This window comes from Phalangium opilio, unplaced genomic scaffold (assembly GCF_054372755.1).
Source record: "Phalangium opilio isolate 3A_F unplaced genomic scaffold, DU_Popi_V2 ptg000032l_1, whole genome shotgun sequence".
Lineage (NCBI taxonomy): Eukaryota > Metazoa > Arthropoda > Arachnida > Opiliones > Phalangiidae > Phalangium > Phalangium opilio.
In genome coordinates this window covers 4,584,139-4,598,521 of record NW_028324159.1, presented here as the reverse complement: position 1 = coordinate 4,598,521, position 14,383 = coordinate 4,584,139, and the positions used below count along the sequence as shown (strand labels likewise).

At 34.1% G+C, this 14,383-nt stretch overlaps 2 protein-coding genes across 2 annotated transcripts; one reads left to right on the top strand and one right to left on the bottom strand.

Moving 5' to 3' along the window:
- Positions 1–1,507: 1,507 nt before the first annotated feature.
- Positions 1,508–9,047, bottom strand: LOC149685348 (uncharacterized). Its single transcript, XM_089871014.1, has 10 exons — positions 8,687–9,047; positions 7,802–7,885; positions 7,326–7,495; positions 7,040–7,234; positions 6,882–6,963; positions 6,201–6,797; positions 5,403–5,603; positions 5,169–5,340; positions 4,697–4,933; positions 1,508–1,605 (listed from the first exon to the last, which is right to left on the bottom strand). The coding sequence occupies exons 1-10, from the start codon at positions 8,834–8,836 to the stop codon at positions 1,508–1,510; spliced, it is 1,986 nt and encodes a 661-aa protein (XP_089727140.1). The 5' UTR covers positions 8,837–9,047.
- Positions 9,048–9,525: 478 nt separating this feature from the next.
- On the top strand, positions 9,526–11,724 carry LOC149685347 (uncharacterized). Its single transcript, XM_089871013.1, has one exon. It carries the CDS (start codon positions 9,526–9,528, stop codon positions 11,722–11,724), a length of 2,199 nt encoding a protein of 732 aa, XP_089727139.1.
- The last annotated feature ends 2,659 nt before the right edge of the window (positions 11,725–14,383 follow it).

Sequence of the window (14,383 nt, the reverse complement as noted above, 5' to 3'; positions counted from 1 at the left end):
ATATCGAACGTTTTTCAAAAGCAATAGTTTCTTTTTAACCAGAAGCAAACTAACGACAGTCGACGCCATTTTAGTTGTTTACTTCCGACTGAAAGGCAACTCTGCAATCTAGGCTCATGCTACCGCCCAGCTCGTATGTAAACGAAGGAGCGGGTGGAGCAGCGGGAACAAACGCTTTTGGCAGACTCGATTTTTTTAGACGCGAGAAAAAGATTCGACTTTCAACTTCAACTTTCCGCTTTAAGCTTAATTCTCGCGCACATGTAAACGAGCCTTAAAGCTCTGAATATCTGGTATATGATTACTTTATAAGACACATGTTTGAAAAGTACATTGATATTAATGTTCAACAACCGCAAATTGGCCAGAGGCAATCAAAATGGTTTTGTTTTGGTGACATTTGCTTACGTACTTTCATGCATTTTAAATGGGGTTTTGGTATTACATTCACCATGCCAAGTTAAGTTTGCAAAAAAGTTTTTATGGAACCAAATCTTTTAACTTCAATTGAGAGTTCCATTTTTCTTGAACATGGAGACAATATTGAAAATTAAGTATCTCCTATGGTTTTTACAGGCATCATTTAGAGCCAGGTGCTCTTTCCCAGATGTTTTGGGTGCAATCGATTGCACTCATGTGCTAATCAAAGCACCAGTTGTTGAGCCTAATGCCCACATGGATAGGAAAGCAAATTACTCCCTTAAGGTTCAATTGGTAAATGGTGTACTCCTTGAATGACAATGTGCATACTGACAGTCCTTTTTCTGTACTAGATTTGTGATAATGAAACAAGCATAACCGATGTTGTGGCAAAAATGCTGGTGGGACGTATGACTCATTCATTTGGCGTTTTAGCGATATATTTTGGAGTTTTTAGGCTGGAAAAGTGCCGCAAGGGTATCTTTTGGGCGATAGTGGTTACCCATTACAGCCATTATTGATGACACCCATACTCCACCCAGAAACAACAAATGAACAACGCTATAATCAACGCCATATGTCAGGTTATTGCATTTTGATTAGTTTGGTAATTGATAAATAACATAGACCATTCAGGCCAATTTTCTGACCAATTACGCAAGTGATATCTATCGACTGACATTAACCGTTTAAGCGATAGTTGTCACTTGTGATATTGGTCACGTTGATACCTGACATAATCAAAGCTAGTGTTGCTATAGTAACTTAGTCAATCAATTGTTATGAACATTTAGGTCGGAATGTTATTGAACACGTTAATAGCAGTTTGAAGATGCGTTTCCGATGCTTAGATATGTCAGGAGGTGTCCTGTGCTATAACCCTAGAAAGGTCAGCACTATAATTTATGCTTGCTGCATATTGCACATTTGCGTAACATCGTGTTATATAATCCCAGTCATTACTGACACCTTTTTAAAAATTCAGGAAATTACACCTGTATATCTAATAGAACTTTAAGCTAGCCTTACCATACCCAAGAGATGTTAAAAAGGGTCAAACCGATAATGGATCATGACAGTTACCTTATTACGGCAATATTGCATCGTAAAACAAAGAGCAGATTTTTTGACTAGTAAATTGATCCTTGTGCATTGTTAAATTCATGAAAACGCTATTTTTGCACGCTTGAGATACAAAATTTGCGTTTTCATGAATTTGTTACCTAGTAGTTATACTAATTCCAATTTTAATTTTTTATATGTAATTGCTGAACAATTAAGTTTAAGAAAAGAGCGCCATGCTATAGAAATGTTCAGAAACACATTAGATATATTCATTCGACAGAAAAAACAAACCGAAACATTGAACGATTACGAGCCAATAGCATCAAGGGCCAGTCATGAAACCAGCCTCTGAAAAGTTTGTTTTTGCATATATAAGCGCTATGATTCCGAAGAAACGAGAAAAGTTTGAAATTCATGAAGTAGACCAGTAAATGGCTCATGACATGAGCACTGTGAAAATTGCGGACAACCCATTGGAATTCTGGTGTAAATACATAGAGGTCTATCCTAGGTAATAAAATTTTACATGCAAACGTAATCAAGTAATATAACTTTCTCATGTAATAATAGACTTTCTGAGCTATCCCTTATTTATTTACCAATTCCTGCAACGACTGGAAGAGTGGAAAGGCTTTTTAAAAAAGCTGGAGCAGTTGCACACTCGAGAAGAGCAAAACTTACTTCCAAAAATATTGCAGAAATGTTATTCTATAGAGAATTTCGCCTAGAAGAATTAAAAAAACAATAGAAACTAGGCAAGATTTAGTGAAATAAGTCTTCCCGAAAAAATGAAAAACAAAGTAAAGTAGAGTTTATTTTGTGAAAATCATCGATTTAAAATTTTAATAAAGAATTTGTTGTTCAAGCATAAAATGTTTTAAATGATTTGATAGGTTTCAAAATTCATAATATTTTTCAGAAAAGTATCTCATAGCATAGGTGTGTAATTGTGGATGAATTGATAGTGTCAAAAATATCAATGTTTATTTTTCTGATTTTCCAAATTAAAATGCCTTTTCCAAGAATTACATTTTATTTTCACTTCCGATGTAACATAACTCCTTTTTGAATAATATTATTCTTTGTTTTTGTGCTAAAATAAACGCATTGCAAATGAAACCATTAGCTCTGATCATACGAATAGATACTAACTTAAAAAACAACAATTTGATAAAAAAGAAATGAAAAGGAATTCATGATTGCAAAACCGCCCAAATTTCGGTAATCGGTCCAATGGGATTCGGTCGAACAAGACATACGATCCAATAGGATTCAGCCAAATGGTACACAATCACTAAGCTTATTCTCACTCGAACGCTAGTTTGTATATGAATTTTTAAAAAGTCAATAGATTGACAAAAGTACAGAATTCAAGAAGATTTTCAATTGTTTATAAAAAGAACATCATAAGATATTGTTAAATTTTGGCCCCTGCTCCGAGCTCTGCAAGACTAACGTCATTCGATAGAAAAGTCTCTGCTCGTTCCATGGGTATATTTGTTTAGTTTAATAGTTGATGGGAAGTTAGCTCAAACATGCTCGGAAGATGAACTATCTTACTGTTGGGTGGTTTTCCGTTAAAGCAGCAATGCTATACACAGTTAAGAAGTTGTAGCTTCACAGGCGCTGAAGCCTGGCGGTCATATTGCCTAAATGACATATTTTCAATTTAAATGTATCGAATTTGATTTGGCCAAAGTCTTTTTAACGCAAGCGAAAATACTCATGGTAATAACTACGCCCATAAAATTTTAAAAAACATCTCAAGTACATATTCATCGTCAGCCTGAAGGAGAATGAATGATTGCAGCTAGTACACAGTAAAAAATTGTGGTCTACTTTTAAACCATTAATGATAAAAACTTTTTTCCCGGATTTAAAACCCTGAAAGTGTACATTTTTAAACCATAATAAAATATAATGGTTTAATTTAAAATCACTATTTTCCGAGAGTAAAGTTTGAAACCGAAATTTTGGTACATATATAAACCATTAACTTACTTATGTGAAACCGGTATCGGGCTATTCTGATGATCAAATGGTTAGCATTTATACCATAATTTTTGAGGGGAGTTTCAGAACCACAGTTTTAGGTTTAAATATAAACCTTTAAACTTCTTTCTTTAGATGATTACGGGCCTGATCATATTTCAAACAGTTTTAATTAAAACCCGTCAAGTACTGATAGTAAACCCTTCCATGTAAATATTAAGTTCAGTGTATACCATTTTGATTCTAAAAATATACCCTTTATGGTGTGGCATAAGGATAGAAAGGGTTAATATAGTTGGCCTTAAATGGTTTGCATAGCAAGCCTAAAATGGTTTGCATAGCAAGCCTAAAATGGTTTGCATAGCAAGCCAAAAATGGTTTGCATAGCAAGCCTAAAATGGTTTGCATAGCAAGCCTAAAATGGTTTGCATAGCAAGCCTAAAATGGTTTGCAAAGCAAGCCTAAAATGGTTTGCATGGCAAGCCTAAAATGGTTTGCATAGCAAGCCTAAAATGGTTTGCATGGCAAGCCTAAAATGGTTTGCATAGCAAGCCTAAAATGGTTTGCATGGCAAGCCTAAAATGGTTTGCATGGCAAGCCTAAAATGGTTTGCATGGCAAGCCTAAAATGGTTTGCGTTTCAAGCCTAAAATGGTTTGCGTTTCAAGCCTAAAATGGTTTGCGTTTCAAGCCTAAAATGGTTTGCGTTTCAAGCCTAAAATGGTTTGCGTATCAAGCCTAAAATGGTTTATATAGCAAGCCTAAAATGGTTTATATAGCAAGCCTAAAATGGTTTATATAGCACGACTAAACGGTTACTATACTAGGCCTAAAATGGGTTAGGCCTTACTACCCCAACCCTTAAAGGTTGCATAAGCTATAGTCAAACCAACGAGAGAAAAGCGCGGAGCCCCATTGGTTAACATGTATCTCAGCGCTATTCTCTCGCTGGTTTGACTCAAGATTAACTTAAAATCATGCATTATAGGCCCTTAAATATTGTGTTCTTTTTAATTTAAAATATTATGTACTCATTGGTTGCGAACAAAATTACTTTGATTTAATTCCAGTTTAGAGTTTTAATTAAGTTAACTTATTGCATTTTTTTGCTAAATGTTTTACTTGGGCGCAAATTTTTGTGGCATTTAAGCCCAGACAACAATTTTCAACAAACGTTAAAGTTTTTAGCAAATTAATTGGATAATGAACATTAAACACGCAATAGCTTGCAAAATAAGCGCACAGTGCTGAAAAAAAATCCTCGGTGCTAGCCACACTTTTCCTATCCACATGCAGCTCCCATTCTTCGGAACAGAAGATATTGTTTCCAGAATATACAAGTACAGCACCCTGTGACACTAGAACTTTTGAGACTTCGCTCCTTTTGGAAAACATCGATTGATGGCATTCCTTTAATATTCCAGGTATTAGCATAAGGCTTAATTTAGCTTTGGCACCTAAATTGAAATTTAGTTTTTTTAATTAGTAACGATAATGAAATATTTTATAAAACTCTTTAATGAGAATTATTTATCACGGGAGTTTTAGATTAAAATATAAATGAAATTTACACAGAGAGAAACCACGTGTAAACAGATTAAATAAAATACTGAAATGATTTTATTTAATCAGTTTACGCGTGGTTTCTCTCTGTAAATTTCATTAATATTTTAATAGTGAAATATATTTTACTTTGTTGAGATTGCTTGTCTGACAAACTGTCGACTTCTTCCATTAATACTGATCTTAAATCAACAGATTCTTTTTGATTTAAATTCCAAATTTTCCCTGAATACAATTGGAGGGACTCTGCTAATCTTTTCTCTATATTAATCCCAGTTACCCTTTGAAATTCCAAATTTATCTGAAAAAAAAGTGTAATTACTCTTATGTATAATGTTTTAACTAAAAAATACACCGAATTACCTGTCTAATATTACACAGTGATGGGTACGTTTCTAAAAGGCATTGTAACGACTGGTTTTCAATAAGATCTCGCCTATGAGAGTATGTCCGATCCATCATTTTGTCAATGGCCACCCAATCTTTATTATTTTTACGCATTTCTAACTGCATATATTTAATGTGTTGTTTAACACTAATCCCGTCTTCCATATCTTCCAAAACCTTAAATAACAGTTCCATTAGTAAAGATATTTGTTTTTCTCATTTTTAAGTAAAGATAAATAGCTTTCCCAGTTTTAAAGTAAATATATATAATTTTCCCAGTTTTTACTTTAAAGGGTTAGTGACTCGTTTATTGAAAAATGTCTAGTTTTGGTTTTCCTATGTAAAAGTAGTAAAGTATAGTCAAAGAAAGTTATTCTTTTTGTAATATGAAAAAACAAACGCACATTTGAACATACTTCAACAAAAAATAAATTCATTGTACCCCTGGGGACGTCAATAAGGGTACCGTTTGTTATTAAGCCTAATTATTAAAGTAGTGAAAAAGCTGCCGATAAAGAGTTTGGGGAACGTGCTCGCGCGCTCTTGATCATGACGTCACCAGGGGACCGTAACTTTAAACTGATAGAATAGTTGGAAAAAATTAAATTTCCAAGCTTTGAAAACGGGCTTTTCAACAAGACTTAAAATATTATAATGGACTGAATCAATTAGATCTGTTCTATCAGATAGGATTATAATGGTTTTATTTTAAGAGTTTCGATTTTTGGTGACACTAACCCTTTAAGTAAAGATAATTATTTTTATTTTACTTACTGGAATTGGCGGAGATGGTATTTCTTTTGTATGGTTTGCTGACTTTCTAGTTAGTTCTGCTGTTTTTCCTGATACGGGTGAAAATGATTTTCGTGAAATTGTCAAGGCTTCAGGTTCTTTGTTTAACGATTCTGCATTTTCAGGTGCTAGACGTTCAATATCACATGTTTCCAAAATTTCAGACCCAATTTCCGATGTTCCCAAGTTCAAAGATTCTTTATCCAGAGCCTTCGATGTGGTAGATTCTTTGTCTGGGGTTTTCGGCAATGCAGAACCTTTCTCAGGGGTGGTCGAGAAAGTAGAATCTTTCTCTGCGGTTTTTGATGTTATTGAATCTAAGTCTGACGAAGCTGTATTTTTTCGTGTCATTGTTAGACTTGAATCTTCATCTTTATTAGAGCTATCAGTTGGAGGACCAAGTCGTTGTTGGTTATTTGCCTCAGCAATTAATGGCACCTTTGATGTCAGGTTTCCAGGAGCATGGATTTTATATGAGCTTTTCCCATACTTCTTTTTCGCATTTTGAACTGCCGGAACTCCTTTCAAACTGAAACGAAAGTTCTTATACTTGGCTCGAAGCTGCTTGTACCACGGCTCCTATAAAAAAAAGCTTATTCAATTAAACATAATCCTAGCCTTGTCTTGGTTCATTATACCTACACGAAACAAAGGACTACTTACATATGTTTCATTAGGATTCTGTTTCAAATGTGGATATACAGAAACTAGTTTTTGAGCCACGAGCATATGTGATGGGGGATACCTTTAAAAATGAATATATTGTGCGATATAAATACATAGGCTAAGAAAGAGCAATAACAGTATGTTATTCAACTTACAGAGAATATTTTTTAAGGATATCATGAAAAAGAATGTTGATAAGTTCCCTATTTATCAAGCCTTTATTTTCCTTAGGAATTGCAGCGTAAAGCTCTGCCTTCGTATATGTCTCAGAAAGATCTGGCAAAGTGTAGGTTAGTGAAAAATTTGTACGTGATCCGGTGCCAACGCTCTCCTTTTGAGTATTTACAATCCTGTAATTAATAATTCATATTCATTTCTATAGAACGTACTTAAAAGTACTACTTCAGATTAATAACAAATAACAGTTGTATATTATATTACCATGAAGTACATGTTGCTTGTGACACTTCATTTTCTGCTTCTGATAATTCATTTACTGCTTCTGACCCTGCATTTACTACTTCTGATCCTTCATTTTCTGTTTCCTTTGCTATCATTAGGTGAGCTTTCTTTCGAGGTGAACATATTCCTTCCATATTTTCTCTTTTTTTCTGTGTGGATAAATTTAAAAACAGTTATATGAAGAATATTTTCAATACTCTTTATATGTTCAAAGATGATCGACGCGAGGGAGGATAGACCGTATTTGGTTTTGTAGTTCATATACTCAACTAGTCAGTACTAGTAAGCCTTTGACAGAGCCTCTTCTAGGCGTAGCTTTATACAAGAACCTTTCACCAATCAAAGAACTGCCTATGACGTATGACTTACGTCACTGTACGGCTTTGCTCTCAGTTACCAGTATCAATCTTATGGAACATCTTTTAAAATTATGGTTCAAGGATAAATAAGCTTACCGTTACAACTTTAATCTTCATCTTGTTTTCAAATACCGTTTCATTGTCAAGCTCCACGAACTCGTCAAAGTCATGATCATAAACCTTCAAAATTTTTAATATTATCAAGATCAAAGAAAATAACTGTACTTAGTTTGCAGACAAGTGTTGCCAGTCCTTTGTGAGCGCAATTCAAGCACAACATACATTCTGCCGAATGGCATGAAGTTTAGTTCAGTTCAAATAGCTTCTGAGCCTGAGGCGCACTCAAAAATTACTGGCAACCCTGAAGTGCAGTTAGAGGTAGGAAAGAGGGAAGGAAATTTCTCTACCCCGTTAGTGACGAGCGGATAGCCTTTGATAGTGCTAAGCGAGATGACGCGTACTCTTAAAGCTAAGGAGTCGTAACTAGGTAGGCTAATTTCCGGTCTAGAGCTAGCTTCTAGTAGCGATGAACCGGAAACCGCTCTACCCAGATCACGTGACTTTTCACGCGACATTTTCTGCCCTAGCTTCCGCTCCCTCCCTACTTAATTCTCTCTGCCTCTACATGTACGGGAAATACCCTATATAAGCTATGACGTAGAAAGAACTGTTCGCCCGCTCCCTATATTCTACAGATTATATAACTAAATATTATTATAGTAGTTTAAAATTTCAATCTTTGAATTCTAAGACCAGATCGAGTAATGGCAAGTTGGCAACCCATGTTAACTTCCCATCGAGCCTAACATAGCGAAAGGCAGGCCACTGCCATTACTGAGTCTGAAACAATGGAATTATACACCATGTTGCTATACTACCGAGTGGAAAATCACTGGGATAAATTTTGAACACCAGATTATACAAGTTTCATTCTTGATTTAATACTTTGAAGTTGTTAAGGTTAATAAAAAAGGCACTTACCTGGTATATAAAACCATTTCCATTATATTCTTGTAAGGAAACGTCTGATTCAAGTTTATCTCGAAAACTTTTAATTGAAGGATTCTTCAACGATATTTTCTTCTTTTTGTCGCCAAAAATTAGAAGCAGTAATATTTCTTCACTAGCCATCTCAAAACTTTAACCTCACCAAGCGAAACTTCTTTGTCCAGTACTTTGTCTAGAAATGTGCGCGTATAGGCGCGCCTATTAGGCACCGTATTTGGGGGCCCGGGGGGAAAAGCGAAAACCGAATTGAAAAAACTTTCCTCTGAGTCCTCTTCTATTGAGAAAAGAGAAAAACCCGAGTCACACCCTCACACCCCTTTACCGGATTGCCCTTTTATCGACCTGCCCCCCTTCAGTGGTCACCTTTCTCGAAGGACCGCACGCGCGACGTTATATTTCAAAGCTACATGTTCTAGCATTTTGGCCAAGTGACATGAAAATACCTCTTTAGGGATTATCATGTCAATATAGAAAAATTTCCAATTCTCCCCACAGTTCTTATATCAAAGAACGTTAAGGTAGTTTAGTTTAGCATTTTACCAAGCTCTATCTAAATGTAATTTATGATGAGTGCCCAATTTTATAGCTGTGTTAAGTGTACATATTTTGCAAAAACATTTACTAACTTATTAAATCACTTACAAAATGCTCATGGAAATGACCCTAAATTTAACGTTGTCTGTGGGATAGATGGATGTGGAAGGTGTTACAAAAAAGTGGATTCTTTTCGACGTCACGTTAAAATTAAACATCCACTAGTTTACAAAAGCCAAAACGATACTCAAAATCATGAAAATGAAAATAATGTCCAAATGGAGATTAACGTGGAGCCTGAAGTTCCCGACGTTCCAGTTAATGAGGAAATTGAATATGGTGAAACGGGACTGGAAAATGATTTAAATCCGCTTGAGATCCGCGAATCACTTCTGAAGCTTATTCTTAAATACAAAGAAGCACACCATCTGCCACATACGGTAGTTCAATCTATGATTAACGATTTACTGGGTTTTTGTGAACATCTCTTGGATTCAGTGAAGGAAAATGTCACAAAAAAATTAAAAACAAAAGGACTTGACGTAGATGAAAATATTTTGTTTTCAAAAAGTACGGAAGTGAAAGAAACTTATGTTTCATTGAACTCAAACTATAAAATTTCAACGTTGTGTAAAAATGAATATGGTCTGATTGAACCCATCCAGTACACATTTTCTGAAACAGCTGATGACGCCAAGAAAAAGGTTTTTCAGTATGTTCCAATAATTAAAGTTCTTGAGAAACTTTATTCCTCAAATCAAATGATTAAGAAGCATGTGAAATTAGGAAAAATCCCTTCCAACTGCATTGGACATTATTTGCAGGGTGACATAGCTAAAAATATAATAGGGAGTCAACCGGAATATTCGATTCAAACTATACATTTACAAATTTATCTCGACGAAATGGAGTTAGTTAACCCCCTGGGTTCGAAAAGAGGAAAACACAAAACCTTGGGGTGTTACTTTTCGATTTTAAACATCGATGGCAAATACCGAGCCCAGCTAAGTGATATAAATTTAGTATTTTTGGCTAAATCTGTTGACCTTGACAGTTTCGGTTTTCGTGAGTTAATGAAACCACTGATTTATGATTTGAACGCTTTATCTGAGGAAGGACTGTTTGTGGAAAAGACAGGGGTTCATCACACCGTTACAATTTCGATTTTCTCTGGAGATAACCTCGGGCAACACAAACTTGGTGGTTTTAATTGTAATTTCAATAATGGTAGAATATGTAGATTTTGTATGGTAGATTATTTAGAAATTTCGATCAAAACAAATAAGAACCAAGTTCGAGAACGCACACTAGCCCTGCATATGTACCACTTAGACGGAATGGGTACATCGAAAAGCTTCCGTGCATCATATGAAGTACGGAGTACCAGTCCATTAATGACTATCAATAACTTTGACGTGACGCAACAATTGCCCCCTGACCCTATGCACGATATCTTAGAAGGAGTTATTCCAAGTGTTTTGAAACGAGTTTTAAACCATATGATTTCAAATAATTACCTGACCTTGGACGAATTCAACAATAATATTTCAAAATTTCCCTTTGGAAAAACAGAATCAAGCATTCCTGAGACTCAAATACACAATGCTATATGTGGTAAAGGCCATATTAAAGGGTCGGCAAGCGAATTACTTTGTTTGTTTAGGCTTCTCCCTTTGATTTTATTTCACTACTTGCCAAATGAGGGAGATCAACACTGGCTTGTGTATTTGAAACTCAGGGAAATTGTCGAGTTCATATATGCATCTCATCTACATGTATCATTTCTCGACATTCTTGAACAATTAATTGAAGATTTTCTAAAATTAGTTGCAAATGTATTTGGGTCTGAATCTATGACGCCGAAATACCATTATATGATACCTTATGCTGACGCTTATAGAAAATACGGACCCTTACGGGCCATGTCATGCATTCGCTTTGAGGCAAAACATAGCTATTTTAAAAAAATTGCTCTCGCTTCCAAAAACTTCAAAAATATCACTAAAACGTTAGCTTCGCGGCATCAATTATTTCAGTGCTACAACAACTTATCCGAGAGGCAATACAAAATACAAGACACGTCATCGGGATCATTTTTACAAAAAAATTGCTTGCCTGATGCTGTACAATTACTTCTTGGTGGGTGCCCCGATAACCTTTACTCTGTCAAAAAAGCAACATATGATAATATGACCTTTTGCGTGGGATCTTTTTTAAAACACGAAATTCGGGGAAATGAAATCAAGTCTTTTTTACAAATTAAGCACATTTTTTGTATTAACAAGTCTTTGTTGTTGTGCGGTGTTTTGTTTCAAGTGGCTGAATTTAATCGAAAGATATTCGCTTATGCAATTGTGAATTCCGAAAATTGGATTAGAATAAACCCAGATTCCCTAGTTTCTTACGAATTGTTAGACAGATATGTGATTGAAAACCAAAGTTATATAACTCTGAGATCGAAGTCTATGAGTAGTTAACAAAAAGAAACTTGCATTAAAATATATATTGAAATAATTACTGAATAAATAGACCGATTCGGAAATACCGATATGCAAAGACAACTTTACGGGAAATTAAGAAAAATATGATATACTTAACATAACCTTTGTATATTTAACGGTTACAGAAATTTGCTTAAGAAATAACGATGTAGAATTTAATGGAATCAAATATAAGCAAACTCCATGATATTATCATTTTTATTTATATTAACGTGAATGCAATTATGTTCATTAGACTGAACTACGAGCCGCGGATGGAAACGCCTCACCGCTATTTTTAAATAAAAGTTTTATATTTTACACTAATCACGTCTGGTTTCTCTCCATATAAAGATTTTTTATTCCCGGTCAGATAATAAAAACTATATGTTCGACCTTTTTGAAACAAGAGATAGTTTTAATCTATACCGTGTCAAAAAACTGTTATTGGTTTTAAGGTAGGCCATTTTCATCTAAACCCAAAACGGTTTGAGTTCCCACGTTATAAAATACCGTTATTGGTATAAAAATATACTATTATTCAAATGTTCTATATTTAGATCATCACATTAATGGTGTATCTTTTTGAAACGTGAGATGGTTTTAATGCATACCGTGTCAAGAAACTGTTACTGGTTTTAAGATAGGCCATTTTCAACTAAACCCAAAACGGTTTAAATTCCAACCTTATAAAATTCCGTTATTGGTATAAAAATATACTATTATTCTAATGTTCTGTATTCAGATCAGCACTTTAATGGTGTAAACCAGAACTGGTTTTAATTAAAACTCTCAATGGTTCCGTAAACCATTTTGAAACCAATTTCAAACCCCTATTTTTTACTGTGTACCGCGATAATGTCCACGCATTGCTGATCGAACTAATTCGGATCGTCTTCATTTACAGTTCTATTCACACGAGGTTCCGCAGTTACCGGTAATGAGTATTAAAAGCTGTTCTGGTGCAGGGGAGAGTGGAGTGAGAGGGTCGTAGACTTTCGCGATCGCTAAGCCCAGTGACCTTTTTACCAAGGTACAAACGTCACAAAAAATAACATCTTAAAATTATTGTTTGAACGAGCAGTACTTTAATGTAGTTAGATGTAATTGTAAAAATATAGTGCAAATTAATACATCAAATATAAACCCCATTAAAGTTAATAAAGAGGTGCAAAGTGGTCCAAAAATGTTCACTTTTCATTAAATGAAACTACTATATAGCATTTTGCATACCATTTTTCTAGTGTTTTACGTGTAAAATCAAATTTGAAGAACTTTTAATTTTTTGGAAAGTAGTCAAAAATGAAAATAAATTTTCCCCAAAGAGTTACAATAAAGTTAAGCTTGTATAAAAATGAACTTTATTTTTGTACTTTGGCTTACATGTTTTTTTTTCCTTATCACATTTTAGGTTTATTTAGTTTAGTAAAACAAATTATAGTTTTGGAAAAAGTCTTCTCACTTCAAATTAATTGATTCAATTTTCTTTCGTTTAATGTTGGTAATTACATCGGTAGTAGGTGAACATGTTATTTTTGTTGTGATATTTCTATAAATAACAAAAGAGTTAGTATTAAAAATTAATGTATCGAACTATTTTAAGGGTTCCAAAAGTAAAATGAGCAAACTATGTCATAACCGCAAGGCATTATTATGACAGGAATAGTGGGTGGAACTCATATCACTTTCGTAACTCTTTCAGGGTGATTTATAAAAAAAAATTATGAAGAAAAATCACGAGGAACGTAATTTAATATACGAAGATTTTTTTGAAAAATTCACTAGTTCCTCAATTCTTTTATTAATAAAAGGCATTATAAAAGTATATCTCTTAATGAATTTTGAATTTGAGATGAAAGGTTGTCTGCCTTATGCAATGTCTGTTCCAATTCAATTTAAATAATTTCAGTTTCAATTAATAATGAAGCAAGATCTCATTCACGTGAATGAGATCTTGATTGAAGGTACAAAATAATAGAAATGCACTGCAAGAAAAGCAAACTAAACAGTTTAGAATTAGTTAGCCAAATTACAGGAATAAAGTGTAAAATAGATGGAAAAAGAAACCTTAAATTAAATCTCAAAAATATTTAAAATTCACATACTTCATAATTTTCTTCGTAAATTAGTTCCTCCTTGATTTCAATTTCTTTCTCTTTTTCTTTGTTGTTTTCAACCAAGGTAACATCAGTTCCTTCTGATTCCATCTCTTCATTGCCTTTATTTTTTTCTACTAAGCCTTCTGCTTTTTTTCTAACTTTCCTCCCGTTGTATGAAAAATGACTCTGTCCATCCATTTTTTTGTTTCGATGTAGTCTGGAACCGTCTTACATGCTTTCTCTATTTTTCCCCCAGTATTGGAAATTAAAATTTCCAAAATGTTTTCCTTAATTTTTTCATATCTAGGCATGCCTCTTCTGTAACAAATAAAAAATATTACAAGGTAAATAGGTTAAACAATTCAAATTGCAGAACTTACTCATCTACTAATTCGTTTTGAGCGCAATTATGTGAAAATCTATAAAAAAATTAATTTATGAAATGCATTTTATACATAAGCCAAAAATTTTGAAGGCAAAAAACTTTATAGGCTTGTAACATGGCTGCCAAAATCTTTGGAGCTTGCACTCCTTGAATCTGGCAGGGCATATCTAGC

What these genes read in the sequence shown, in the direction of transcription:
- LOC149685347 (XM_089871013.1), top strand. Translation starts at nt 9,526, where the DNA reads ATGGAGATTAACGTGGAGCCTGAAGTTCCCGACGTTCCAGTTAATGAG.
- LOC149685348 (XM_089871014.1), bottom strand. Translation starts at nt 8,836, where the DNA reads ATGGCTAGTGAAGAAATATTACTGCTTCTAATTTTTGGCGACAAAAAG. An exon ending in CACTGTGTAATATTAGACAG is followed by an intron (nt 5,341 to 5,402) that starts GTAATTCGGTGT and finishes CTTTTTTTTCAG; the next exon opens with ATAAATTTGGAATTTCAAAG. An exon ending in CGCTTATTTTGCAAGCTATT is followed by an intron (nt 1,606 to 4,696) that starts GCGTGTTTAATG and finishes TTGTATCTCAAG; the next exon opens with CGTGCAAAAATAGCGTTTTC.